Source organism: Oncorhynchus gorbuscha, linkage group LG15 (assembly GCF_021184085.1).
Source record: "Oncorhynchus gorbuscha isolate QuinsamMale2020 ecotype Even-year linkage group LG15, OgorEven_v1.0, whole genome shotgun sequence".
Lineage (NCBI taxonomy): Eukaryota > Metazoa > Chordata > Actinopteri > Salmoniformes > Salmonidae > Oncorhynchus > Oncorhynchus gorbuscha.
Genome location: NC_060187.1, coordinates 46759181 through 46786210, shown reverse-complemented (window position 1 = coordinate 46786210; position 27030 = coordinate 46759181). Strand labels below are relative to the sequence as shown.

The 27030-nt window shown below is 43.2% G+C and overlaps 1 protein-coding gene across 1 annotated transcript in view; it reads right to left on the bottom strand.

Annotated features, from left to right (window-relative positions):
* Window positions 1-2316: 2316 nt before the first annotated feature.
* Window positions 2317-27030, bottom strand: part of LOC123997396 (elongation of very long chain fatty acids protein 1-like) — a 39815-nt gene continuing 15101 nt past the window's right edge. Inside the window, exons 2-9 of the mRNA XM_046301575.1 lie at window positions 24184-24294; window positions 5285-5380; window positions 4956-5146; window positions 4491-4571; window positions 4254-4310; window positions 4049-4154; window positions 3462-3598; window positions 2317-3181 (exon numbers count right to left, since the gene is read on the bottom strand). Coding sequence (XP_046157531.1) covers window positions 2855-3181; window positions 3462-3598; window positions 4049-4154; window positions 4254-4310; window positions 4491-4571; window positions 4956-5146; window positions 5285-5345 — 960 coding nt within the window. The 5' untranslated portion in view covers window positions 5346-5380; window positions 24184-24294 and the 3' untranslated portion in view covers window positions 2317-2854. The remainder of the gene's footprint in view (window positions 3182-3461; window positions 3599-4048; window positions 4155-4253; window positions 4311-4490; window positions 4572-4955; window positions 5147-5284; window positions 5381-24183; window positions 24295-27030) is intronic.

The following is a 27030-nucleotide window of genomic DNA, read 5'->3' as shown; positions in this document are numbered from 1 at the left end:
AGCTATTTATTTGCGTTGGCGGTAGCTTCCGAGCAGTTTGGCCTACAAACTATTATGACCCCTCTATGGAAAGATGAGACTCTCACGAACACGATGGTGTTCGATCTCTATGACCCTCACAAGCATCTTGGGACTTGTTTGAAGTCGGTACAGACAATCTGCCAACTTCTGTCAGTAGCATCCGGACAGTTTGGGCTACACACTAATGTGTGAGGTGAGACTCCCACAAATACGTACATGTCGATTGTTTTGCTCTAGGATGCCCACAGACCTCACAAGACTCGTATGAATGTCCCCTGTTACCATTTGAAAAAATGAATTTAAGTATACTTTATGTATGTAGAGACTGTTCACTTCCAAAAATAACGGGTTAAATACATGCAAACAAACTGTTTCATGATCTTTCTTATATATCTCAGATATAGGACAGATACTTCAGAACAAACTTCCTTTAGATTTTTTTTTTTGGGGGGGGGGATATCTGTTGTTTGTATGAGCTAATAGCAGTAAGGCCAAAAATATTGTAATATTTTTGTTGATACTACAAAGGGTCTTAATATTCTAAATCAAATAGAAAAGGAGCAATTGGTATGACATTCTTAAAACAATTCCATATAGATTAATATAACCCCCCCCTTCCCTTTTTAGACAAGGCTTAGACTCTTTGCGGAAAAATTCATTATGACACCCTTCTGTTTTCTCAATGACATTAAATTCAGATTAATTCGCATACCACTATTATGAAACAACAAATGCACATTTCTGTTTTCTCAACGACATTAAATTCAGATTGGAAAAAAACTGGCAAGTTTAAGTTCCACCTGAGCGCGTCAGAGACCACTATTATGACACACCAAATGCATTCAATGGATTCTTTTTTTATCTTCTTCTAACGCCTGTTAAGGGGAAAGTAATCCAAAAGAAAAGGAAAGTAATCAGATTAAGTTACTGAGTTTAGGTCATCCAAAAGTTACATTACTGATTAACATTTCGGACAGGTAACTAGCAACTGTAACGGATTACATATAGAAAGTAATCTACCAAACCCTGTGTACAGTGCACTTGTCACCAGCTCCAAGTCAAACTCATACATATTGTGTTTGACCTAACCCAACCCTGAACCAGGCCCCCTCCCCCACACGGAGAAAGCTGTGGGCTGGGTGCTGACACTGAGCGGTCGGCAAGGCGCTCTGCTCCCCGGGTCTTCCGATGCATCTCATCAAACAAAGCAGAATGGGCCTCTTGTTTACATCCTACATGCTTGACGTAGTTTAGATGGCTGAGATAACACTGCAAGGCAGGCATGCTACTGGAAATGCATTCATACCCATTGGAAACAAAACACTGTTTCTATTCACTTTGAGCCTAGGCACAAAGAAATTCAGCTAACCGTTTAGACAATAAGCGTTATGTGAAACCATGTGTGCCTACAGGACCAGAACATTAGCTAGTTTCATGAGAAAGTATGTCAAGGTTCAATCTCATAAGTATGGGACTATAATGCAAAGATGCCAATTAGCGTTTCTCAAATAGTTTAACTTATGAATTTAATCACTTAGCAGCCTCCAGCAACCAAGTAACAGGACACCTTTAAAAGACCTGCCACTGTACAGGTGAAATTATGTGTGAAATGCTTGATAATGTATGTGAAATCCCCGAGCTGACAAGGTACAAATCTGTCTATCTGCCCCTGAACTGTTCCTAGGCTGTCATTGAAAATAAGAAGTTGTTCTTAACCGACTTGCCTAGTTAAATAAAGGTAAAATAAAAATATTGACAGGCTGTCATCAAGCTGCCCACTCCAGAAAAGATGTCTGTAACCAGTGCCTGCAACCTGGTTCAGGTTGTCAACCTACCAGGGTATTTACAAACAGCACAGGAATGAAATCATCACCATGTATTGATCACATCTTTACTAATGCAGCAGAAATTTGCTCAAACTAAAATTGTATAACTGTCTTAATTTTGCCAGGTCCCAGGAAGAATGGGGATCCATGATATAAATAGAAAATACTTAAGAAAAGAAAAGAAGAAACTTCTTCTGAGGATAGAAGGGAAGAGAGACCCACTACAGAGACGAGGCCATTGGTTAACTCGTTATTCGAAGTATACTTGGTCATTGTCGGTCACCGATCGTCAGGGAAGGCTCTTACAGCTTTCATAGCCATAATGCGTTTTTAATGCAGACTGAAATGTGTCAACTAAACTTGTGTGTAAAAAAAAGGTTTTTGGAAGGCTGTCAACCTTTGGGTCTTTTTGTAAAAAGCTACAGTATTCAACGAAGGTTCAAATTGTCATGAACATTTCCACAGGTAATACCAGTTACTTAAAATGTCATTTATTGGTATTTCATTTAACATGGATAAAGTAACAAAATTCTAAAGCATACCATCATTAGTTGTTTTTGACAGTAAAACTATTTACAAAGGTGTGTTCAAGTTTGATGATAGAAACTGTACAGTGTAATCTGTCCACAAGGGGTCAGAGGGACATGATCGTGTGGCGACAGGTGAGTGGGTGTAGGAGTGTTTGTGCGCACATGTACATACAGTGTGTAACCTTTCATGGGAACTGTCTTCATTGGCAACATCAGTGAAGATAACATTAGGCCATAATAACATGTCTTCTCTTCATACATTGTGTTCCATAGTTAGTTTCCCAGTTTAAATTTAAAAACGGTTAATGTGGGACCCCAACTGAGGAAATCATTGACCACGTCATTTCCCCAGGTTGTTGTGCGGAATAAAACTTATCGATCAGAAAATAAACATAACCAAAACATTCTTTGGAATCCATGGTCGTTGGTGCGGGGGATCTCATATTCATGCGTCTTGGGTGTTCTTTTCCGAAGATCCTAGGACTTCTTCATCTTGTCCGCATGGGCACTGCCATTTTTGTGGTGACTGGAACTGTTGCTGGTGCCATTGCTGGTACTGTTCTCATGGTATTTGCCATTGGCGACCAAGGTGGTCCCGTTGGCCTTGCCATTGAGGCTGGGCTTGGTATCCTGCTTGGGCAACCTCTTGCCCTTTACGTAAGCCTGGTACCAGAAGTTGGAGAAGAGCACAAAGAAGAAGGTGCCATACATCCAGATGAGGTGGATGAACAGGGGGACCTGGTAATCACAGCTATTCATGAAGTAATACTGGGTGGCGTGAAGGGACACCATCACAAACTGAACCTGTTGGGTAGAGTTGGTGGCATGATGAGGAACAATGCATATATGGGGATGGATGTTCTGAAGTGGCACAGTGCTTGCACTGATGAACAATGGTATTTACTACTTTAGTATTCTGCATCTACAACAGTCCCCCCCCCCCCCAAAAAAAATAAACTAGAAAATACAACCTTTTGGAGAAACAACTAAAAACTAAACGGCAATAGCAAACTACTCATAGTACAAATCCACATGGGGGAAATGACAAAGCCATATACATCCGTTTAAACTAACAAAAACATACCAGCTGGATGGCGGTCATGTACTTCTTCCACCAGAGGAACTTTTGGAATTGTGGTCCAGCCGCAGACAGGCCGTAGTAAGAATACATGATGATGTGGACGATGGAATTCACCATGGCATGGAAAGAGCCCATTCCCCCTGGGGTAAAACACACAGAACACTTCAAAGCAAACCTGCCCATATTACACTGAGTCCACCAACTAAATACCTGTCTACCAAGAGTTTCTTTAAATTCATGAATGAATGGGTGATGAGCAGTTTGTGGTCTGTATTAACAGCTAATACATGACAGTCATTTATGTTGTTTTCGGGATCCCTTCTGGGGTTAGCATGTAATCACGGGTAACACAAACACAGTTTTTCGAAGGCATGAACTTTTGGACTACTACACTTGAATTGAAAAGCCTCAATTTCCTCCAATCGTTCATCTACTTCAATTGGAATTGTCTTCCCACCCTTTCACACATCCGGTATTACAATATCAGGCGGCAACATGACGATAAATGTTTTCTTTTTTTTTTTTTATGTCAAAAGTTGAACTAGTAGTCCAGTTGACTGGTAGAAGGCCAGGCGGCAGTGTGGACTGACCGGGAGCGAAGCTGACGCCCCACCACCAGGTCCAGGGCATGAAGGAGTGGTGGAAGACATGCAGGAAGGTGATCTGGCCATGTTTCTTCCTCAGAACGAAGAACACCTGACCCAACGAGAGGAATGTCAAACACGGCGATGACTACCTCAATGTGAACAGAGGGAGAGAGACTCCAAATCGAAGGGAAATCATCTGAAGTCTTACCGTGTCCAAGAGCTCAATGAATTTGGAGAACAAGAACAACCAGGCCACTCGAACCATCTAGTGAGGGGAACAAAACATGAAAAGGGTGAGAATTTGGACAAAACAGCCTCGTCTAAAGATAGTATTGATGCAATATTGTAAGAATGTTGACCTTGTCATGCATACTTTCTTTCAAAGAAGATGCATCTCATGACCACCACGGGGAACCCATGTGTGAAGCGAAGATTCAACACTTACTCTAAGGCCTTGGGGGCTGTCTGAGTAATCAATTGCGTCACATCTCCATGTGTATGTTGTGGCCCAGCCAGACATCAAGAACTAAGAACACAAGAGGACAAAATCAGTTTAGACATACTGTAGCTACCGGTAGTCAAACTGGATTGGTAGATTGGAAAGAACCCATACTGTTATTGACATAAGCAAGTGTATATTGACTATATGGAAGTATATTGGTCGTCTTTATGTACATCTTAACTATTATTTACCTCTTTGCCTCCTGCCTATCTAGGCAATAGTAATTTAGCTAGTGTTCTAATTATCCAACACAATCTGGCCAAGGAGGCGAATGACCCATTTAGAGCAGCCACATACCAAACACCCAATATACTGCCAGGGAAATGACTAGCTCCAAGTGCTGTTGACTATGCCTCTCAAAAGAACCAATCAAGAACCTGATCTTGGAGAGACTTCACAGTGTCTCACCTCATAGACAATAAAGGTTGACATCGCCACCATGGTAAAGTTGTAGGCGATCATGGCCTCCTTGAGCTGGAAGGGCTTGCGGTTGGCCATGAAGCGAGGCCCAGCGACCAGCACGAAGAAGATGTAGGTCAGCAAGATGGCCGTCATGTTCACCGGACTCTGCATGAGTGGGTAGCCCCACAATCGCGGGTCTGAGAAAAAAAGAACATTCTCAGAGTTGTAAAAACACACTACAAAACAGGTTTATGAGCAATATGTCAGTTAGCGCTGTCAAAGTACACAAAGCAGAGGTTTAGTCAGGTAATGAACTATGTCGAAAAATACCTCACCTGTTCCCTTCAAGAGGAACTCGTAGACCTCCATGGCTCTAGCACCAATGTCCTGAAGCATTTTGACTAGCTTCCCCTGTGGTATCACCCAATCACCTGTGGAAAAGCAAATGGATGAGTCATTACGTCATTTTAATAATAGCTACTACACTCAGCAAATACATTATACTGTATATAGAGGTAAGTGTAATATGCTACTGCAATACCCTTACATATTGGCTTACAGTGCATTCCGGAGGTATTCAGACTCCTTGACCTTTTCCACATTTTGTTATGTTACAGCCTTATTCTAAAATGTATAAAAAAAAAATGTCCTCATCAATCTACACACAATACCTCATAATGACAAAGCAAAAACAGGTTTTTAGACATTTCTGCAAATCTATAAAAATCAAAAATAACCTATTTACATAAGTATTCAGTCCCTTTGCTATGAGATCATCCTTGAGATGTGTTGACAACTTGATTGGAGACCACCTGTGGTCAATTCTATTGATTGGGCATGATTTAGAAAGGCACACACCTGTCTATATAATGTCCCACAGTTGACAGTGCATGTACGAGCAAAAACTAAGCCATGAGGTCGAAGGAATTGTATGTAGAACTCCGAGATAGGATTGAGGCACAGATCTGGGGAAGGGTACCAACACATTTCTACAGCATTGAAGTTCCCCAAGAACACAGTGGCCTCTATCATTCTTAAATGGAAGAAGTTTGGAACCACCAATACTCTTCCTAGAGCTGACCAAACTGAGCAATCAGGGGAGAAGGGCCTTGGTCAAGGAGGTGAACTCTTTGGCCTGATGCCGAGCATCACGTCTGGAGGAATCCTGGCACCATCCCTACGATGAAGCATGGCGGTGGCAGCATCATGCTGTGGGGATGTTTCACCTTCCAACAGGACAATAGCCCTAAGCACACAGCCAAGACAACACAGGAGTGGCTTCGGGACAAGTCTCTGAATGTCCTTGAGTAGCCCAGCCAGAGCCCAGACTTAAACCCAATCGAACATCTCTGGAGAGAACTGAAAATAGCTGTGCAGCAACATTCTCCATCCAACCTGACAGAGCTTGAGATCTGCAGAGAAGAATGGGAGAAACTCCCCTAATACAGTACAGGTGTGCCAAGCTTGTAGCGTCACGCCTAAGAAGATTCAAGGCTGTAATTGCTGCCAAGGTGCTTCAACAAAGTACTGAGTAACGGGTCTGAATACTTTTGTAAATGTGATAGTTCAGTTTTTTATTTGAAATACATTTGCAAAACTTTCAAAAAACCTGCTTTTGCTTTATCATTATGGCTTATTGTTGAGACGGGAAAAAACTATTTCATCCATTTCAGAATAAGGCTGTAAAAAGTCAAGGGGTCTGAATACTTTCCAAATGCACTGTACATGCTATGCTATTGCAATACCTTAATTTACTGAATTTACAATGTCATTACAGTGTCATTACCCAAACATAATTCATGGTATTAAACATATCAGTGCTGCCTGCGTCAAATGAATCATTTTGTATTTCCCCAAAACCATCAATCCTTGTTACTCCCCAAAACATAAAATGCAATAGTGCGTCATAGCATAGCATTACTATGGCATCACTTTATAGCTGGTATTTTAGTTGGTTTCATGACATGAGAGAATGAGAAAGTAAATGTGTGCGCTGCAGTCGATAGTCCTTGTTCAGTGGCAGAGTGATCTGCTTCTGAACGAGTATCACTGACCCAAACGGGTTGTCGTCAATGACCCAGCATTCCACACTCTGCCCCTCACATCCTAGCATGCCTTGCCCCTGTCCCTGCCCCTCGGCAGACATGGCCTGACAGTAGAGGGGAGGGGCTACAGGAGACAGACAAGCATCTCGATCCCACAGCACAGAGGCAGCCCTCGCCTCAGTTTGGGACTGCCAAGTACAGGAACCAGGCCAAAACACAAACTCTCCCTCTGTGCTCTCTGCTCTCCCCAAATGACCCCGGCCGTGAGAGAGAGAAGGCAAAGGCAACAGTCTTTGATGTTTAAATTTGTTCTAGACCGGTCTCAAGCGATCAAGGTGCAGACATAACCACACTGACTGAAGAAGGGAGATCATACAGGCTTATTTGAAGACATGTTATCTCTGGAAACAAACAGGGTGTGATGGTTTTTACCTCAGGTTTATGAGGACAATTCGATTGAACTAAGTGACCTGCAACTTTTATCCTCTACCAAACTACAAGTATTTTAATCAAACAAAACAGTAACCATCTGATATTTGGATGACAACGAAATATGTGGATAAAGGGAAAAAAGTACAACTGTAAACATTTGTGTTCATTTATTTTGTTGAAAACAAGGAATGTTTTTTCAAATGTGAAGAGGTTTGTGCGTGTGTGTGTGTGAATGTTGCTGACTTTGTCTCACAGATTTTGACAAACAGGTCTGAACCAATCATAGACATCGATGTTTCACAAGTTTGGACAGCACAGTATAGAGTGAGTACAGTACAGTACAGAACAGTAAAGAAAAGTAGAGTGTATTCAGTACAGTAGAGTAGACTTTAGTTCAGTACTGTAGAGTATGGTTCAGTGCAGTAGAGTAGAGCACAATAGGGTAGAGCAGGGTTTCCAAACTGTCTCACTGGGGCCCCCCTTCCAGCATTGGGGAAGATCCCGTGTTCACACGTCATGTCATGTGGTGCAAAGAAATTTGAGCAGTTTTTACGCTAATTTTCTTGCAATTCTTTACATTTTGTCATGTCAGAGACCTGGCCGGGTGGTTCCAGAATAAAAACCTATCCCTCAACGTAACCAAGACTAAGGAGATGATTGTGGACTACGGGAAAAGGTGGACCGAGCACGCCCCCATTCTCATCGACGGGGCTGCAGTGACATCAACAACAAACTAGAATGGACCAAACATACCAAGACAGTCGTGAAGAGGGCATGACAAAGCCTATTCCACCTCAGGAAACTAAAAAGATTTGGCATGGGTCCTGAGATCCTTAAAAGGTTCTACAGCTGCAACATCGAGAGCCTCCTGACTGGTTGCATCACTGCCTGGTATGGCAATTGCTCGGCCTCTGACCGCAAGGCACTACAGAGGGTAGTGCGTACGGCCCAGTACATCACTGGGGCTAAGCTGCCTGCCATCCAGGACCTCTACACCAGGCGGTGTCAGAGGAAGGCCCTAAAAATGTTCAAAGACCCCAGCCACCCCAGTCATTGACTGTTCTCTCTACTACCGCATGGCAAGCGGGACAAAAAGGCTTCTCAGCAGTTTTTACCCCCAAGCCATAAGACTCCTGAACAGGTAATCAAATGGCTACCAATACTATTTGCATTGTGTGCCCCCCCCAACCCCTCTTTTTTACGCTGATGCTACTCTCTGTTTATTATATATGCATAAGTCACTTTAACTATACATTCATATACATACTACCTCAATTGGCCCGACCAACCAGTGCTCCTGCACATTGGTTAACCGGGCTATCTGCATTGTATCCTACCACCCACCACCCGCCAACCCCCCTTTTACGCTACTGCTACTCTCTGTTCATCATATATGCATAGTCACTTTAATCATATCTACAATGTACTTCCTCAATCAGCCTGACTAACCGGTGTCTGTATGTAGCCTCACTACTTTTATAGCCTTGCTACTGTATATAGCCTCTCTACTGTATGTAGCCTCACTACTTTTATATCCTCACTACTGTATATAGCCTGTCTTTTTACTGTTGTTTTCTTTCTTTACCTACCTATTGGTAAAGGTAGGTAAAGGTAGGTAAAGGGGGGGGGGCGAAATAAAAAAACATTAGCTAACATTGGAAAGTCAATTGGGATATTTCTGACAAGAAGAAAACTACCCAATTTAGAAATGGCACCTTGTGCATTCTACTATTACAACTTTAAAGACAGTTTAAAACCGGACTGAATTTCTTTAAAAATATATTCATAATTTTTTGGTGGGGACCCCCGCGCCACCCATGCTGGCTGTATTGTATACTTAAATAAACTCTACTGTACAGTACTCTAATGTACTGTACTCTATTATACTGAATTAAACTGCACTTTACTCTAATATACTGTACTCTACTTTGCTCTACTGTACTGTACTCTACTGAATTTAACTGTGCTGTACTGTGCTGTCCAAACTTGTGAAACATAGACGACTTTTCATTGTCATTTAGCTTACTGGGTACATTGTTACAATGGGGATGATTGTGACAAGCAACCCTGACATCAATGCTAATTAAGATGCTAGTTACCACATGGCTTGACCTAGGAACTCACAAATAAGCTTGAAATAAAGCTCTCCCTTTCCACCTTTCGATAAAATTAATTGTTTATGGACACTCCCATCATACAACTATTTATGAAAGAAGGTTTGGTCTACCCCCCCCCCACCCACAGGATAGGCCAAACCTAGTTTATCCTATTTCTGTTCTTGACAAGAGCTCTCTAGGCCTATTCCATAAAGGGTGAGCAGTCAATGTTATTGGTCAACAGCTGGGATGTGTGGGTGCGGTCCCATCCCACTACACTATGGAGCAATAGGGATCCATTGTTCAGAGCAGCCTACACTGCGCTCTCCCTGCACTTGGAGTACAGTCTCGTCCACCCTAAAACAACACCATTAAAGGTAATGATACACTAGAATGTGCAGCGGGAGAGTTTGAGGCCAAATGAGAGGGATATCAGGGCCAACAAAAGACAACATTGCGGAGAGTATAGAAAAGTGTCTTACCATGCAGCAAAAATACACAGTACAGAATCGTCATGGAATGAATCAAACAGTGATGTCTGAGCATACAGAGCAGTATAGAAAACATTGTCAAAGTGTATACAGTTGAATCAGAGGAACCCTGCACCAATACAACAATAGTCCAAGTGGAAGCTCCCATCCGCTGGTATGCTCACGAAAAGCCCTTCCTTTCAATAAACCAAACACTCAGCTGGAGGTCTTTAATACAGCAAGAATGTCAAACAACACTGCTTTTCAAGGGGGAGAACTTAAGGCAAGTGCTTTGTTGAGGGTGGCAAACACACTAACGCTTTTTTGTTTGTTTGCGTGTACATGTCAACGGTTACCAGTTCATGCACTTCAACACCGTTTGAAACTTTGATCGAGGTGATTCAGATTTATTCAAGTGGTGTAAATGACCATCCGTGACCTACTTCAATTGAATCTATGACAAACAAAAGTTTGTCAACACTAGGTTAAGGGAACTAGCTTACGTATGCACTATTCTGAAAGGTGCTGACTAGCAAGCCAATCTGTTTCACCATCTGTAGTCTATCATGAGGAAAATACAGTGTCTTGTTCTTTTCCTTTTGATAGTGGTGACCCACTGGGCAAAAACTGGTTGAATCAACGTTGTTTACACGGCGTTTCAACTCAAATCCACGTGATGACATTGAATCAACATGGAAAGATGATTGGATTTCAAAAAAGTCATTGGCGTAAGGGAATTGTCTTTTTTTTCAACCAACTTTGGACCTAAATCCAATGACATGGTGACATTTGTTTATTTCGGGTTGAATTCAAGTTAGTTGACAACTCAACCAAATGTAAACCAAAACTAGACGTTGAACTGATCTGATCTGTGCCCAGTGGGAACAAACTTGAATTCAGCAGCCAGCCATTTTCAGACCAACAGAGCTTTCTATAAAAGGTATGGACTGTAATCATCTGAACTGCAAACAAACCTGTATGCAAAGGTAACTGGCATTAGGTTATCTGCACTGTACATCTCTTGAACCCTGGTAAAGGTGAGGAGTACCAGTAACTGTAGCCACAAGGCATAGCAAATGCACACAGCGAAGAGGCAAAGGAATGCCCCGTTTGCGAGATCTAATCTAGTGGCCAATGGCATCTGCACATTTTGTTCACCTGGATCAAGGACACGGATTAAAACGGCACGGCAGGGGATATCAGGTTAATTTCCCATTGTCTTGATTCTGTGTGTGATCATGGCAACATTCCTGAGCAATGTGAGTGTAAATCTGACACGTAGGCCTCAAAATGTTAATGACACATGTCACATGTCACATTATGGATGCACCACCTGGAAAGGTCAAGGAAATGCCTGCAACTAAAGTAGAGGTTAGCATTTACGCAAATCACATTTTATTATGAGTTTCAGGCAGAAAAGGGGAGCGTCATGGACGCCTACAGGTGAAATAGGGAAAAGTTCACCGTATGTAGGTCTACAGTGCATCTGCAGGCCTCGGAGCTGCGGAGAATGCGGTGAGTGGCATGAGCAACATATCTGTGGTGCCGGCACACGTCACAGTGCCTTTAACTCATCTGCCGTCTGTCTTGTTCTGAGGAGAAGCACTTTCACATTAAGTAATCACGTGAACATTCTGACAACTGTTGGAAATCTATTGTAATAATCTATTGGTCCTTAAAACCCTAGACAGACTTGTGAGTTGTTAAAAATCTCACTGAACAACTGGATCTATAACTGAATGGAATTTACTGCCAAAGATCTGAGGACAGTGCACAAGAGGATCAGTTCGTATCGAGAGGCTTTCTAATAAGGATGTAACATTCTTCGATACGCATCGGTCCCTGATTCAAATGTTTCAGGTACAAGTGAATCGCCGGTTCGCTAAATTATTTTGCTCATATTACATTCTTTCTACCTTCCGAAAATACCTCTCGTCTTCTGTGACAACTGATGAATCCTCTCAGTCAGTGTCGAACTGAGTGTAATTGTGTCGACAGTCATTAATCTACAGAGTAATTCTTCATGCCGAAAGACCCCAGGCAATGTCAGTGGCCTAGTTGAATTGCGCACTGGGCACAAACTGATAGAATCAATGTTGTTTCAACGTAATTTGTCAAAGTATTGTGATGTGGAATCTAAGTGGAAAATACAATGTTTTTTTTTTAAAGTAATCAATGTAAACTGCTGTTTTAAGGGTGGAACTTCAACCACAGGATTATTTCAACTGGAGATCTATCTACAGCTATTCACTGCTAGATTGTTTAGCCCCGGTCCGCTAACTGCTAACTTGTTTAGCCCTGGTCTGCTAACTGCTATCCTTGTTTAGCCCCGGCCTACTAACTGTTCGCTTGTTAGCACAGGCCTGCTAACCGTCTGAATCGCCGCGTCCCAAACACTCACTGGACCCATATTTACTTTCTATCTCTTTTAGATTTTTTATTTGTTTATACCTTCCGGTAACCAGCCTCACCCAATGTGATACGGAATCGCTTTAATTTTTAATTTTTAGAACACACTCAAGAACCTCCAGAACCTAACCAGCTAACTAGCTACAAGCTATTTAGTCATTGTTAGCCACCGCTAGCGGCTTTTACCTTTTACCTTCCTTCTGCACAGCCAGACAGTTTTTTAAACCTGGATAACACTCGCCAGTCCAGCTTCCCTGCCCCATCCACCGCTGCCCCCTGGACACTGATCACTTGGCTACATAGCTGATGCATGCTGGACTGTCCATTAATCACGGTACTCCATTCTGCTTGTTTATGTTTTATCTGTCGGCCCCAGCCGCACTCAGGCTCTGTGTGTAGTTAATCCGACCCTCCCTGCCTAGTCAACGCCATTTTACCTGCTGTTGTTGTGCTAGCTGATTAGCTGTTGTTGTCTCACCTACTGTTTTAGCTACTGTTTTAGCTAGCTCTCCCAATTCAACACCTGTGATTACTGTATGCCTCGCCGTATGTCTCTCTCAAATGTCAATATGCCTTGTATACTGTTGTTCAGGTTAGTTATCATTGTTTTAGTTTACAATGGAGCCCCTAGTTCCACTTTTCATACCCCTGATACCTCCTTTGTCCCACCTCCCACACATGTGGTGACCTCACTCATTACAACCAGCATGTCCAGAGATACAACCTCTCTCATCATCACCCAGTGCCTGGGCTTACCTCCGCTATACCCGCACCCCACCATACCCCTGTCTGCGCATTATGCCCTGAATATATTCTACCATGCCCAGAAATCTGCTCCTTTTATTCTCTGTCCCCAACGCTCTAGGCGACCAGTTTTGATAGCTTTTAGCCGCACCCTCATACTACTCCTCCTCTGTTCCGCGGGTGATGTGGAGGTAAACCCAGGCCCTGCATGTCCCCAGGCACCCTCATTTGTTGACTTCTGTGATCGAAAAAGCCTTGGTTTCATGCATGTCAACATCAGAAGCCTCCTCCCTAAGTTTGTTTTACTCACTGCTTTAGCACACTCTGCTAACCCTGATGTCCTTGCCGTGTCTGAATCCTGGCTCAGGAAGGCCACCAAAAATTCTGAGATTTCCATACCCAACTATAACATCTTCCATCAAGATTGAACTGCCAAAGGGGGATGAGTTGCTGTCTACTGCAGAGATAGCCTGCAATGTAATGTCATACTTTCCAGGTCCATACCCAAACAGTTCGAACTACTAATTTTGAAAATTACTCTCTCCAGAAATAAGTCTCTCACTGTTGCCGCCTGCTACCGACCCCCCGCAGCTCCCAGCTGTGCCCTGAACACCATTTGTGAATTGATCGCCCCCCATCTAGCTTCAGAGTTTGTTCTGTTAGGTGACCTAAACTGGGATATGCTTAACACCCCGGCAGTCCTACAATCTAAGCTAGATGCCCTCAATCTCACACAAATCATTAAGGAACCCACCAGGTACAACCCTAAATCTGTAAACAAGGGCACCCTCATAGACGTCATCCTGACCAACTGGCCCTCCAAATACACCTCCGCTGTCTTCAACCAGGATCTCAGCGATCACTGCCTCATTGCCTGTATCCGCTACGGAGCCGCAGTCAAACGACCACCCCTCATCACTGTCAAACGCTCCCTAAAACACTTCTGTGAGCAGGCCTTTCTAATCGACCTGGCCCGGGTATCCTGGAAGGACATTAACCTCATCCCGTCAGTTGAGGATGCCTGGTCATTCTTTAAAAGTAACTTCCTCACCATTTTAGATAAGCATGCTCCGTTCAAAAAATGCAGAACTAAGAACAGATATAGCCCTTGGTTCACTCCAGACCTGACTGCCCTCGACCAGCACAAAAACATCCTGTGGCGGACTGCAATAGCATCGAATAGCGATATGCAACTGTTCAGGGAAGTCAGGAACCAATAAACACAGTCAGTCAGGAAAGCTAAGGACAGCTTCTTCAGGCAGAAGTTCGCATCCTGTAGCTCCAACTCCAAAAAGTTATGGGACACTGTGAAGTCCATGGAGAACAAGAGCACCTCCTCCCAGCTGCCCACTGCACTGAGGCTAGGTAACACGGTCACCACCGATAAATCCATGATTATCGAAAACTTCAACAAGCATTTCTCAGCGGCTGGCCATGCCTTCCGCCTGGCTACTCCAACCTCGGCCAACAGCTCCCCCCCCCCCCCCCCCCCCCGCGCAGCTACTCGCCCAAGCCTCTCCAGGTTCTCCTTTACCCAAATCCAGATAGCAGATGTTCTGAAAGAGCTGCAAAACCTGGACCCGTACAAATCAGCTGGGCTTGACAATCTGGACCCTCTATTTATGAAACTATCCGCCGCCATTGTCTCAACCCCTATTACCAGCCTGTTCAACCTCTCTTTCATATCGTCTGAGATCCCCAAGGATTGGAAAGCTGCCGCAGTCATCCCCCTCTTCAAAGGGGGAGACACCCTGGACCCAAACTGTTACAGACCTATATCCATCATGCCCTGCCTATCTAAGGTCTTCGAAAGCCAAGTCAACAAACAAGTCACTGACCATCTCGAATCCCACCGTACCTTCTCCGCTGTGCAATCTGGTTTCCGAGCCGGTCACGGGTGCACCTCAGCCACGCTCAAGGTACTAAACAATATCATAGCCGCCATCGATAAAAGACAGTACTGTGCAGCCGTCTTCATCGACCTTGCCAAGGCTTTCGACTCTGTCAATCACCATATTCTTATCGGCAGACTCAGTAGCCTCGGTTTTTCGGATGACTGCCTTGCCTGGTTCACCTTTTACTTTGCAGACAGAGTTCAGTGTGTCAAATCGGAGGGCATGCTGTCCGGTCCTCTGGCAGTCTCTATGGGGGTGCCACAGGGTTCAATCCTCGGGCCGACTCTTTTCTCTGTATATATCAATGATGTTGCTCTTGCTGCGGGCGATTCCCTGATCCACCTCTACGCAGACGACACCATTCTATATACTTCCGGCCCATCCTTGGACACTGTGCTATCTAACCTCCAAACGAGCTTCAATGCCATACAACACTCCTTCCATGGCCTCCAACTGCTCTTAAATGCTGGTAAAACCAAATGCATGCTTTTCAACCGTTCACTGCCTGCACCCGCACGCCTGACCAGCATCACCACCCTGGATGGTTCCGACCTTGAATATGTGGACATCTGTAAGTACCTAGGTGTCTGGCTAGACTGTAAACTCTCCTTCCAGACTCATATCAAACATCTCCAATCAAAAATCAAATCAAGAGTCGGCTTTCTATTCCGCAACAAAGCCTCCTTCACTCACGCCGCCAAACTTACCCTAGTAAAACTGACTATCCTACCGATCCTCGACTTCGGCGATGTCATCTACAAAATTGCTTCCAACACTCTACTCAGCAAACTGGATGCAGTTTATCACAGTGCCATCCGTTTTGTCACTAAAGCACCTCATTTATACCACCCACCACTGCGACTTGTATGCTCTAGTCGGCTGGCCCTCGCTACATATTCGTCGCCAGACCCACTGGCTCCAGGTCATCTACAAGTCCATGCTAGGTAAAGCTCCGCCTTATCTCAGTTCACTGGTCACAGCTTCGCTCCACAGGTGGCGAATCGCATCTCTGCATGTCTGGCAGACATATCAGTGTGGATGACGGATCACCACCTCAAGCTGAACTTCGGCAAGACAAGAGCTGCTCTTCCTCCCGGGGAAGGACTGCCTGTTCCATGATCTCGCCATCACGGTTGACAACTCCATTGTGTCCTCCTCCCAGAGCGCTAAGAACCTTGGCGTGATCCTGGACAACACCTTGTCGTTCTCAACTAACATCAACTAACATCAAGGCGGTGGCCCGTTCCTGTAGGTTCATGCTCTACAACATCCGCAGAGTACGACCCTGCCTCACACAGGAAGCGGCGCAGGTCCTAATCCAGGCACTTGTCATCTCCCGTCTGGATTACTGCAACTCGCTGTTGGCTGGGCTCCCTGCCTGTGCCATTAAACCCCTACAACTCATCCAGAACGCCGCAGCCCGTCTAGTGTTCAACCTTCCCAAGTTCTCTCACGTCACCCCGCTCCTCCGCTCTCTCCACTGGCTTCCAGTTGAAGCTCGCATCTGCTACAAGACCATGGTGCTTGCCTACGGAGCTGTGAGGGGAACGGCACCTCAGTACCTCCAGGCTCTGATCAGGCCCTACACCCAAATAAGGGCACTGCGTTCATCCACCTCTGGCCTGCTCGCCTCCCTACCACTGAGGAAGTACAGTTCCCGCTCAGCCCAGTCAAAACTGTTCGCTGCTCTGGCTCCCCAATGGTGGAACAAACTCCCTCACGACGCCAGGACAGCGGAGTCAATCACCACCTTCCGGAGACACCTGAAACCCCACCTCTTTAAGGAATACCTAGGATAGGATAAAGTAATCCTTCTCACCCCCCTTAAAATATTTAGATGCACTATTGTAAAGTGGCTGTTCCACTGGATGTCATAAGGTGAATGCACCAATTTGTAAGTCGCTCTGGATAAGAGCGTCTGCTAAATGACTTAAATGTAAATGTAAATGTCACGATGGCAACACCCATCCGTAGCACGCACTCCAGCAGGTGTATCTCACTGATCATCCCTAAAGCCAACACCTCATTTGGCCGCCTTTCGTTCCAGTTCTCTGCTGCCTGTGACTGGAACGAATTGCAAAAATCGCTGATGTTGGAGACTTTTATCTCCCTCACCAACTTCAAACATCTGCTATCTGAGCAGCTAACCGATCGCTGCAGCTGTACATCGTCTAACGGTAAATAGCCCACCCATTTTCACCTACCTCATTCCCATACTGTTTTTATTTATTTACTTTTCTGCTCTTTTGCACACCAATATCTCTACCTGTACATGACCATCTGATCATTTATCACTCCAGTGTTAATCTGCAAAATTGTAATTATTCGCCTACCTCCTCATGCCTTTTGCACACAATGTATTTAGACTCCCCTTTTTTTCTACTGTGTTATTGACTTGTTAATTGTTTACTCCATGTGTAACTCTGTGTTGTCTGTTCACACTGCTATGCTTTATCTTGGCCAGGTCGCAGTTGCAAATGAGAACTTGTTCTCAACTAGCCTACCTGGTTAAATAAAGGTGAGAAAAATAATAATAATAATAATAATTTGGTCTCCCATCCAGGGTTTAAACTAAGGCCAGCTTTGAGATTACCAATATGCTATCATGAGAATGATTATTGAGAGAGCTCTTAATAACTAAATAGATTCACTGTTGCTAGTAGAGTCACTCCGAGAGGTAGGTTTAACAGAGAAAATGAAATGTAACCATACTTTGTAAGTATATCATCAATGATACTATTTAGGATTATACAGCTTTTGTTTCAATTCAACCCAGGATTCAACTGGCATAGAGCTTCAAGCTTTGGATGATTTCAAATGGAATCTTCAAGTTAATCATTAATATGTTGGATTCACGTCTCCATCTCATCTACAAGTCAAAGTTTAAAGATTACTACTCAAATCAAATCAAACCTTACACGCATTTCACTTCAAGTCTGAGTCCTATTCTTGAACTTTGATTCTTGGTTGACATATCAATTATTCATTTGTAGACAAACTGGAATTAAAGCCAGACTAAGTCAGTGGCACAAAAATACGTCCTTTTCAAATGCTGATATTTTGTTGCGTTGACAACCAAACACAATTCAATATCACTTTTGCAATACAATAAATAGCCTATTAACTTTAACAAATGATATGGTGGATTCACGTCTCCAACAAAAAGCAAAAATAAAAGTCCAAGGGTAGGATTAAGTCAGTGGTGTCATGTTTTGTCATTGATTGTCATGTCTTGTCCCTGTGCTTCCCCTTCTATTCGTTTCCCTCTGCTGGTCTTATTAGGTTCTTTCCCTCTTTCTATCCCTCTCTCTCCCCCTCCCTCTCTCCCTCTCTCGCTCTCTCTCTCTATCGTTCCGTTCCTGCTCCCAGCTGTTCCTCATTCTCCTAACTACCTCATTTACTCTTTCACACCTGTCCCCTATTTTGCCCTCTGATTAGAGTCCCTATTTCTCCCTCTGTTTTCCGCTTCTGTCCTTGTCGGATCCTTGTTTGATGTTTGCTGTTCTGTGTCCTTGTTCCGCCCTGTCGTGTTTCTGCCTTCTTCAGATGCTGCGTGTGAGCAGGTATCTATATCAGCTACGGCCTGCGCCTTCCCGAAGCGACCTGCAGTCTGTGGTCGCGTATCCAGTTGTTCCCCTCTACTGCCTAGAGGATTTCAGTTTTCCTGTTTGACTTTACCTGAGATTATATCCAGGATTATCGTTTTTGTTTTAGACTGGAATAAAGACTCTGTTTCTGTTAAGTCGCTTTTGGGTCCTCATTCACCAGCATAACAAGTGGCTCAGATTAAACTATCCAAGCATTAGATATCCTTTAAATGTTGATATTTGGTTGCATTGTCAACCAAACACAACTACTTTTGTAATACAGTGAATAGCTTAAAGGTAAGGGTGGGTATCTTACAAAGTAATGTCACAGAATTAATCAATTTAAAATGAGTAACACATCCATGGCCACATTTTGAAGTTTAGCCTACAGTATCTATGAACATCTTCTTATGTAATCATAGAAAGCCGTGCATGTTCAAGATAGCATGCAAAGGTCGCAGGTCGGTGGAGATCTTCACAATTGCTTTAATATTGATCACTTGCACTATGCTGCCATCCAGGTCATTTGTTTCTGCTATTTGATGAAGTACAGTGATATCACATTTAAGGTGTTGTATAAATACAAAATATCTGACATTGTATTCCCATTTAAACGTTGTTGTGTTTTTAAATGGTTGAAAGAGTGGCGATAACACATTTAGATGAACACTGAACTAATAATCAGACATTGTTTTTAACAATGGAATTTGTCTGTGCTTTTAGATGGTTGAAAATATAGCGATAACACATCAGGAATTCAATTTGACTGGGTGAATAAAGGTTGAAATCTCATTGATCAACGTCCCAACCAAATATTACCCAGATTTCCAAGTTGAAATGATGTGGTGTTCCCAGCGGACGGCTTCGCGCGCTGACAAATGCGAGGTAGGCGGGCCTGTTCCTGATCTTGCACATCCGAGTGACACCTTCAGCATACAAACACTAAAATGGCTTGGGCGATACGAGGCTTTACTAGTTGAGTGACAACCTATGTAATTTGCTAGGTTATTGTTATCTGTGTGCTCTTGTGTTTTACTGGAATAAAAGTAAGCTATCAGAGACACAACCCTCATATGGCTGTACAGTGCATTCAGAAGGTATTAACCACACCCCTTTACTTTTTCCACATTTTGTTGTGTTACAAAGTGGGATTAAAATTGATTCAATTGTCAGCGATCTACACAAAAAACTCTAATGTCAAAGTGGAAGAAAATGCCTAACATTTGTAAAAAAAATATTTAAAAAATACATGAATATAACTTGATTAGATAAGTATTCAACCACCTGAGTCAATGCATGTTAGAATCACCTTTTGCATCGTTTACAGCTGTGAGCCTTCCTGGGTAAATTGGTTGTTGATCATTGCTAGACAGTCTCAGTCTTGCCATAGATTTAAAGGAATGATATTTTGGCATTTGTTTAATTTTCTCAGTGTTGACCGAGCCCAAAATGTGTTGCTTGTCAGCAATCAAGTTTTCAAGATATGTAACTTTCAAAATACAGAAATCATCCCTGTAGGATGCATTTTGCATCCTACAGGATGAGTTGTGTACATTTCTACTCCTGAACCTATTTAGGCTTGTCTTAACAAAGGGCTTGAACACGTGTTGACTATAGATATTTCAGCTTTTAATTTGTATTGATTTGTAAAAATGTCTAAAAACATTATTCCGCTTTGACATTATGGGGTATTGTGGGTAGGCCAGTGACACCCCCAAAAAATCACATAATCAATTTTAAATGAATGCTGTAACACAACTAAATGCAGAATCATTCAGGGGTTTGAACGCTTTCTGAAGGCACTGAATGAATTTTATTTAGATTATTCAGATTCACCAACAGCAATAATTTTGGTTTAGCTTTAAACAATCAGTGCATATGGTCCTTTTTATATACACAGGGTAAAGTTTATAATTTCATAACAGCAATCACTTTTGCGAGAAGCACTGCATGGCCAAAGCAAGAGGAGAAGAGAAAATCACTCTTTGATTTTGAGATTGAGGTGAAATCCAAAATTGTGATTATACATTCATTGGCTACGTCATAGCTAATTTATAAATTATAAATATTGATACATTTCTAGCTCAAACCCTTAATCTGGAAAAAATACAAGTTAATTAGTGGGTGATGGTTAAGCTTGGGCGATATATACCGTTTATACCATATACCGAGGTATTTCGAAGTACAGACGGCAGGATTTGACTATAAATTAAGTATAACTATAAGAAATCGAAGATGTGTGAAATAAATTATATCCAGCTCAGGGCTCCAGCTATGCATTTGGTTTTTGCTAACACACACACACACACACACACACACACACACACACACACACACACACACACACACACACACACACACACACACACACACACACACACACACACACACACACACACACACACACACACACACACACACACACACACACACACACACACACACACACACACACACACACACACACACACACACACAGAGACGCCCAGCTCATGAGCTCCATCAGCAGCAGATTTTAATTTAGAATGGAAAATGGATGAGTTTATGCACATCGAATAGTATCGCAGCAGTTGAGCGGGAGATAACTGGGACGCTGATCACATTTGTTTGATTCATTATAAAACCATTTTGTGGGATAACAGATTCAGTTATATAATCAATCAATCTGGCCATCTCTACCGAATGCCTCAAGACGTACCAATCACATGAGCTCACGACAAACTCTTGAGCTTTGAAACGCCACCTAAGACTCCCCAATGACAATGTAACAAAGCTCTCAGAATGTTGTAAAGACGTCCAAAGAAGTAAAGACTTCCAATGAGAATTTCCTCAATGTGTCGTGACTGCTAAGTCAGCAATAGTTGTTTTGCTGTGACTGCGAAGTCAGCAATAGTCGTTTCCCCAGCAGACAGTGGTGGATCCCAAGGTGGCAGGGCTGGCGTTATGGGCAGTCCTTAGGGGGCCTGGCCAGCCAAAACATACCTCCTGGCCCGCCCTACCGTACCTCCTTGCCCATCCAAATAAAATATTAAAATATTGATCCTTTATTTGACCAAGACACGCTCTGACAGAAAGACCCATCATGGTCAGATAAAGCATCCAAGCGAGCGAAACAGCGCCCCTCTGTCTTAGTATGTGTAGCCCATGTATCTGATGCTGTCTGGACTAAAATAGTATGGCATGACATTCTCTTTTTTTGCCAGACCACTTTAGATACACAGGGCTACATGTTGCAAGACAGAAGGGCCCTGTTTCAGTCAATTGGATGCAATTTTGGACTAAGGTGTGAAGGCAATCTACTTTTTATTCATTTATTTATTTTACAATCAGATGAAATCATCATGACTGGTTGTGTTCATGCCACATTGAAAGATAGGCTAATACATATTTACAGTTAAATTGCATGTCGTAATTATAAAACCAACAATAGAACAGCTAAAGCAGTCGTTTGTACTGCTCATGAATTTAAAAAAATGTATAACTCTGCCATTTTTTAAAGTAATGCCACCCTCTGTCCTTGACTTTTCCCAAATACATGTAAGTCTACAATACACACTGTCATTGTTCTAATTGTAATATGACAAACAGAACTGTTGTTGTATACATTTTTTATATGGTTTTCCCCGTTGCCCCTCCTTCTCTCGACAGTAGGACCTGCTCCCCCTCTTCTCCCAATAGTTGAAGAGGCCGTGCCCAGTTGGAAATCACCCCGATAATTGCCTCGAAAGTGAACCCGAAACTATACCAAAACTAATTTCACAGATATAATAGGAGATTCAATAAATGAAGTAGCCTCAAGTATGATGGGGAAAAACGGATGAGTTGATGAACGAGGGGAAGCGAGCGATGCATAATTATGTGATCACCAATGTTGAATGAAGAACAGGCATTCTAATGTATTGATCTATTCTAATTATAATCTCAAAATGTTCTGTCCTCTATCATTCTGCTCCGGGCCTCCTTGGAGTACACAAGAGAGCGTATGTAATTTACAACGGCAAGAAGACCAAGATTAATGGATGCACTAGTTAGCATTGCTACAACATCTGAAGGAAAACAACTCCGACGGTGGGGAAGAAAAATAAATCATTATGACATCTCCGATGAGAATTCTTCTGATTCTGAACTTCAACCTGAACCTACACCTCTGAGGGCTAAAAGCAAAAAAAAAGCCAGAATTGGGCGCACTGAGCAGGTGCCCACGCCACCACCAAATGAAACGGTGCGACTGGAGAGGGGACGGCACCGTTTGGAATAGAACACGCCGGTGAGAATTCTACGGGCTACTATCAGCACATAATGTCGTCACTGCGGGAGTAGGCCCTACATATCAAGCAAGAAATAATATCATCAATGCACTCAACAGCTTTTGTTGTTTAGGCTATGTGAAATGAACATGCTGTCTTATCTACATTTATATTCATAATGACGTTATTGCTTTTGTGATGATTTTCACCATTATCAAGCACACATGGCGCTTGTAATGATGTTTAGGCTACTGATGTTTTCATCTTGCTGACCGTGCATCTTGGTGGTTGGGGTATTCATTTTTTTATTTTGTTTAAAAATAATCTTATACCGGGTTCCAACACCAATGCTTTCTGTTTCATAGCTGTAACAAAGGCACGCCACGAATACAATTTATTGAACACTTATTTTTTTAAATGTACATACATCCACATAAAAGGTGGAGTGAAAACAACATGCCCCCCTATGGAAATCAAATGACCATCCAACAGATTCGGTCACTTTAACCAGAGGGTCACAAAGTCCATGTGCAACACTACCTCAATTCCACGAGGGAAACACCACATAGGCCGAGCTAACCAGAAAACCTTACTGTAAACAAATAGACAAATGTAGCCAATTGATTTACCCCTTGTTGGTATTTAGAGACTGCCTGCTCCAGAATGGATGGAGGAGATACTTCCACGAAGCTATCAACCTCGACCTGTCATGTGACGATAAGCCGTCTGGAAACCTTGGCCGGACGCTATTCTCAGTGACTTCACCATTGACATTGAAAACACAGAGGGTAGGCAGAGGAGAGGGGGGAAAAACATCCACAGGGAGAGGGAGTCAAGGAGGAGCCCATTAGAACAAACACACAGTGCAGCATCTGTTTGCCAGGAGTGTCTGCAAGGCTGCTACACCTACTGTACACACACACCGGGTTTTCTACCTCTGCGCACGCACACACACACACACACACACACACACACACACACACACACACACACACACACACACACACACACACACACACACACACACACACACACACACACACACACACACACACACACACACACACACACACACACACACACACACACACACACACACACAACGTCCAAACAATGTCTGTGTGTTTACCCCAGCCTGTTTAGACACAGAACAGAGCTATTCCCTGAGGTGATACAAAGCCTAAAACCAACTTAGGGACACAAACGCGACCGGAAAAAAACATTGGCTCAACAAGTGGGCTAAAATTTGAGAAAGGGGTTAGGGTTAGTTTCCTGGGTACTCCATCTTATGCTAAGTGGGTGGACTTACCTCGTCGTTGCTGTGGTTAACTTCCTGTTCTCCTCAGAGTGGGCTAATGGATGCCAGTGTGGACGCCAAGTCCCGTTCACCGCAGAGGATAGCTTGCTAGCTCTCCCTGTCCTGATGGAGAGAAGGGCCAGGACAGCAGTCGGGGGAGAGATATGGAGAGAGAGGGAGGGACAAAGAGAAAGAGAGGAGGGAGAGGGTGTGAGTTAGAGAGAGAGAGAGCAAACTGACAAAGTGTGACTGGTACTGCTGCCCTCCAAGTCCCCACCCTCCCTGACTCATAAACACAGTGGATGAATAACTAGTTCAGAAAAAGAGAGCAAGGCATAAAGAGAGGGAGCGCAAGGGAGGGAGAGAGGGAGGGAGCCGTGTATATGTGTCAGTGAGAGTGCATGCCAGACAAGTGAAAAAGTAAAAGCAAGAGGGAGCTGGCCTTTTATTTCACCCAGCGGTGTGAAAAATAGTATAAAAAGGTTCCCTGGTCTTGCTGGAGTTGCCCCATCCCCCTCCTCTCTCCCCCCATTCCTCTCGCAGAGGTAAACACAGCAGAATATGGTATCCTCCTGCGGCTGGTTTCTCTCCCAGGGGGCGGGCTGATAATATAATTCTCAGGCACAGCAGCAGAGAAATCACTGGCGACTCTGTTATCATGAAGGGGGCCATTGTTGCGCCGCTAGCGTCTCTGTCCCCCAGCCAACACAAAGAAAGCGAAGCTAACATCCATTTCACCCTCCATCTGGACTGGAAGTCGAAGTCTTTCCTCAAATAAACTTGCACAACCCCACAATGACACCTACAAAACAGGCATGAGATTTCTAAACGTAATTGGAAAAAATGCATTTCTCATCTAACAACATTGAGCCTTTCCCCTAGTCTAGAGACTGTGACATTCAGAACACATACGAGAAAGAGACCAGTTGGCGGATGCAATAAAACATGTCATTTTCCTGTTTACTCAAGGCTGGTAGTCGAATCTTATAACACAGACACAGCCAATATGGTTCCTACTACACGACGACAGTGACTCACTGACTAATACCACAGTACGTTGTAAGTGCTGCTTACTCTCACTCGTGTGAAAGCACTTAGTCTGATCTCCCCGCCACGCCCCAGATTTAAAAGGAGGAACAGATGTTTAGGTGATCTTTAACACTGCATAGTTGTGACATAGCTATGACGCTAGAAGAAACATGTACGACACAGACACACACACACACACACATGTCTTGGTATACCAGTCCTGGGCAACACAGAACAGTTATGTCGGAGTCAGACACCATTTAGTTTTAAATTGACAGCGTAGCCCTTTCCTGCCTTCATTCACCCCACTCAAATCGAATTCCTGAAGTGTCATCACTGTGTTTTCAGCCATCTAAAAGCAGAGTCAAATTCCATTGTAAGTACATGTTATTCATATTTTTCATATTTTTCATCATTTCATAATTAAATAAAGATGATTGAAAAAAATATATCTATTTCAGATTTTGGTCATGTACATAAAGTGTAATATTAGGAGGCAAACTAAAAATGGAATACCTTTCAACTCTATATCTGACATGGTACAGCCACAAATAACCATGTGCATCAGGTCTATACTTTTGTTTCAAAGTAGATTTGTTTCAGACTACCAAGAATGTGTGACCTTGATTTAACCCACCGCGGTAAAAGGTTATTAAGTAGCCTACTAATTTCTCCCTACTTTCAGCAAGCTCTTAGATTATTTGCAATGTAAAACACTTGGCAAACAAGCCGTCACTAATTAAGAATGAATCTACTGTAACGAGGTACTTAGCCATGACAAAGACCTTCAAGTGTGCATCACAAATGGCACCCCATACATATTCACATCAACTGTTCAAAGCAAATCAAATCAAATTCTATTTGTCACATACACATGGTTAGCAGATGTTAATGCGAGTGTAGCGAAATGCTTGTGCTTCTAGTTCCGACAATGCAGTGATAACCAACAAGTAATCTAACTAACCATTCCAAAACTACTGTCTTATACACAGTGTAAGGGGATAAAGAATATGTACATAAGGATATATGAATGAGTGATGGTACAGAGCAGCATAGAGTAGATGGTATCGAGTACAGTATATACATATGAGATGAGTATGTAGACAAAGTAAACAAAGTGGCATAGTTAAAGTGGCTAGTGATACATGTATTACATAAGGATGCAGTCGATGATGTAGAGTACAGTATATATACGTATGCTTATGAGATGAATAATGTAGGGTAAGTAACATTATATAAGGTAGCATTGTTTAAAGTGGCTAGTGATATATTTACATCATTTCCCATCAATTCCCATTATTAAAGTGGCTGGAGTTGGGTCAGTGTCAATGACAGTGTGTTGGCAGCAGCCACTCAATGTTAGTGGTGGCTGTTTAACAGTCTGATGGCCTTGAGATAGAAGCTGTTTTTCAGTCTCTCGGTCCCAGCTTTGATGCACCTGTACTGACCTCGCCTTCTGGATGATAGCTGGGTGAACAGGCAGTGGCTCGGGTGGTTGATGTCCTTGATGATCTTTATGGCCTTCCTGTAACATCGGGTGGTGTAGGTGTCCTGGAGGGCAGGTAGTTTGCCCCCGGTGATGCGTTGTGCAGACCTCACTACCCTCTGGAGAGCCTTACGGTTGAGAGCGGAGCAGTTGCCGTACCTGTCATGTTTTGTCATTTATTATCATGTCTTGTCTCTGTGCTTCCCTTCTATTTGTTTCCCTCTGCTGGTCTTATTAGGTTCTTTCCCTCTTTCTATCCCTCTCTCTTCCCCTCCCTCTCTCCCTCTCTCGCTCTCTCTCTCTAACGTTCCGTTCCTGCTCCCAGCTGTTCCTCATTCTCCTAA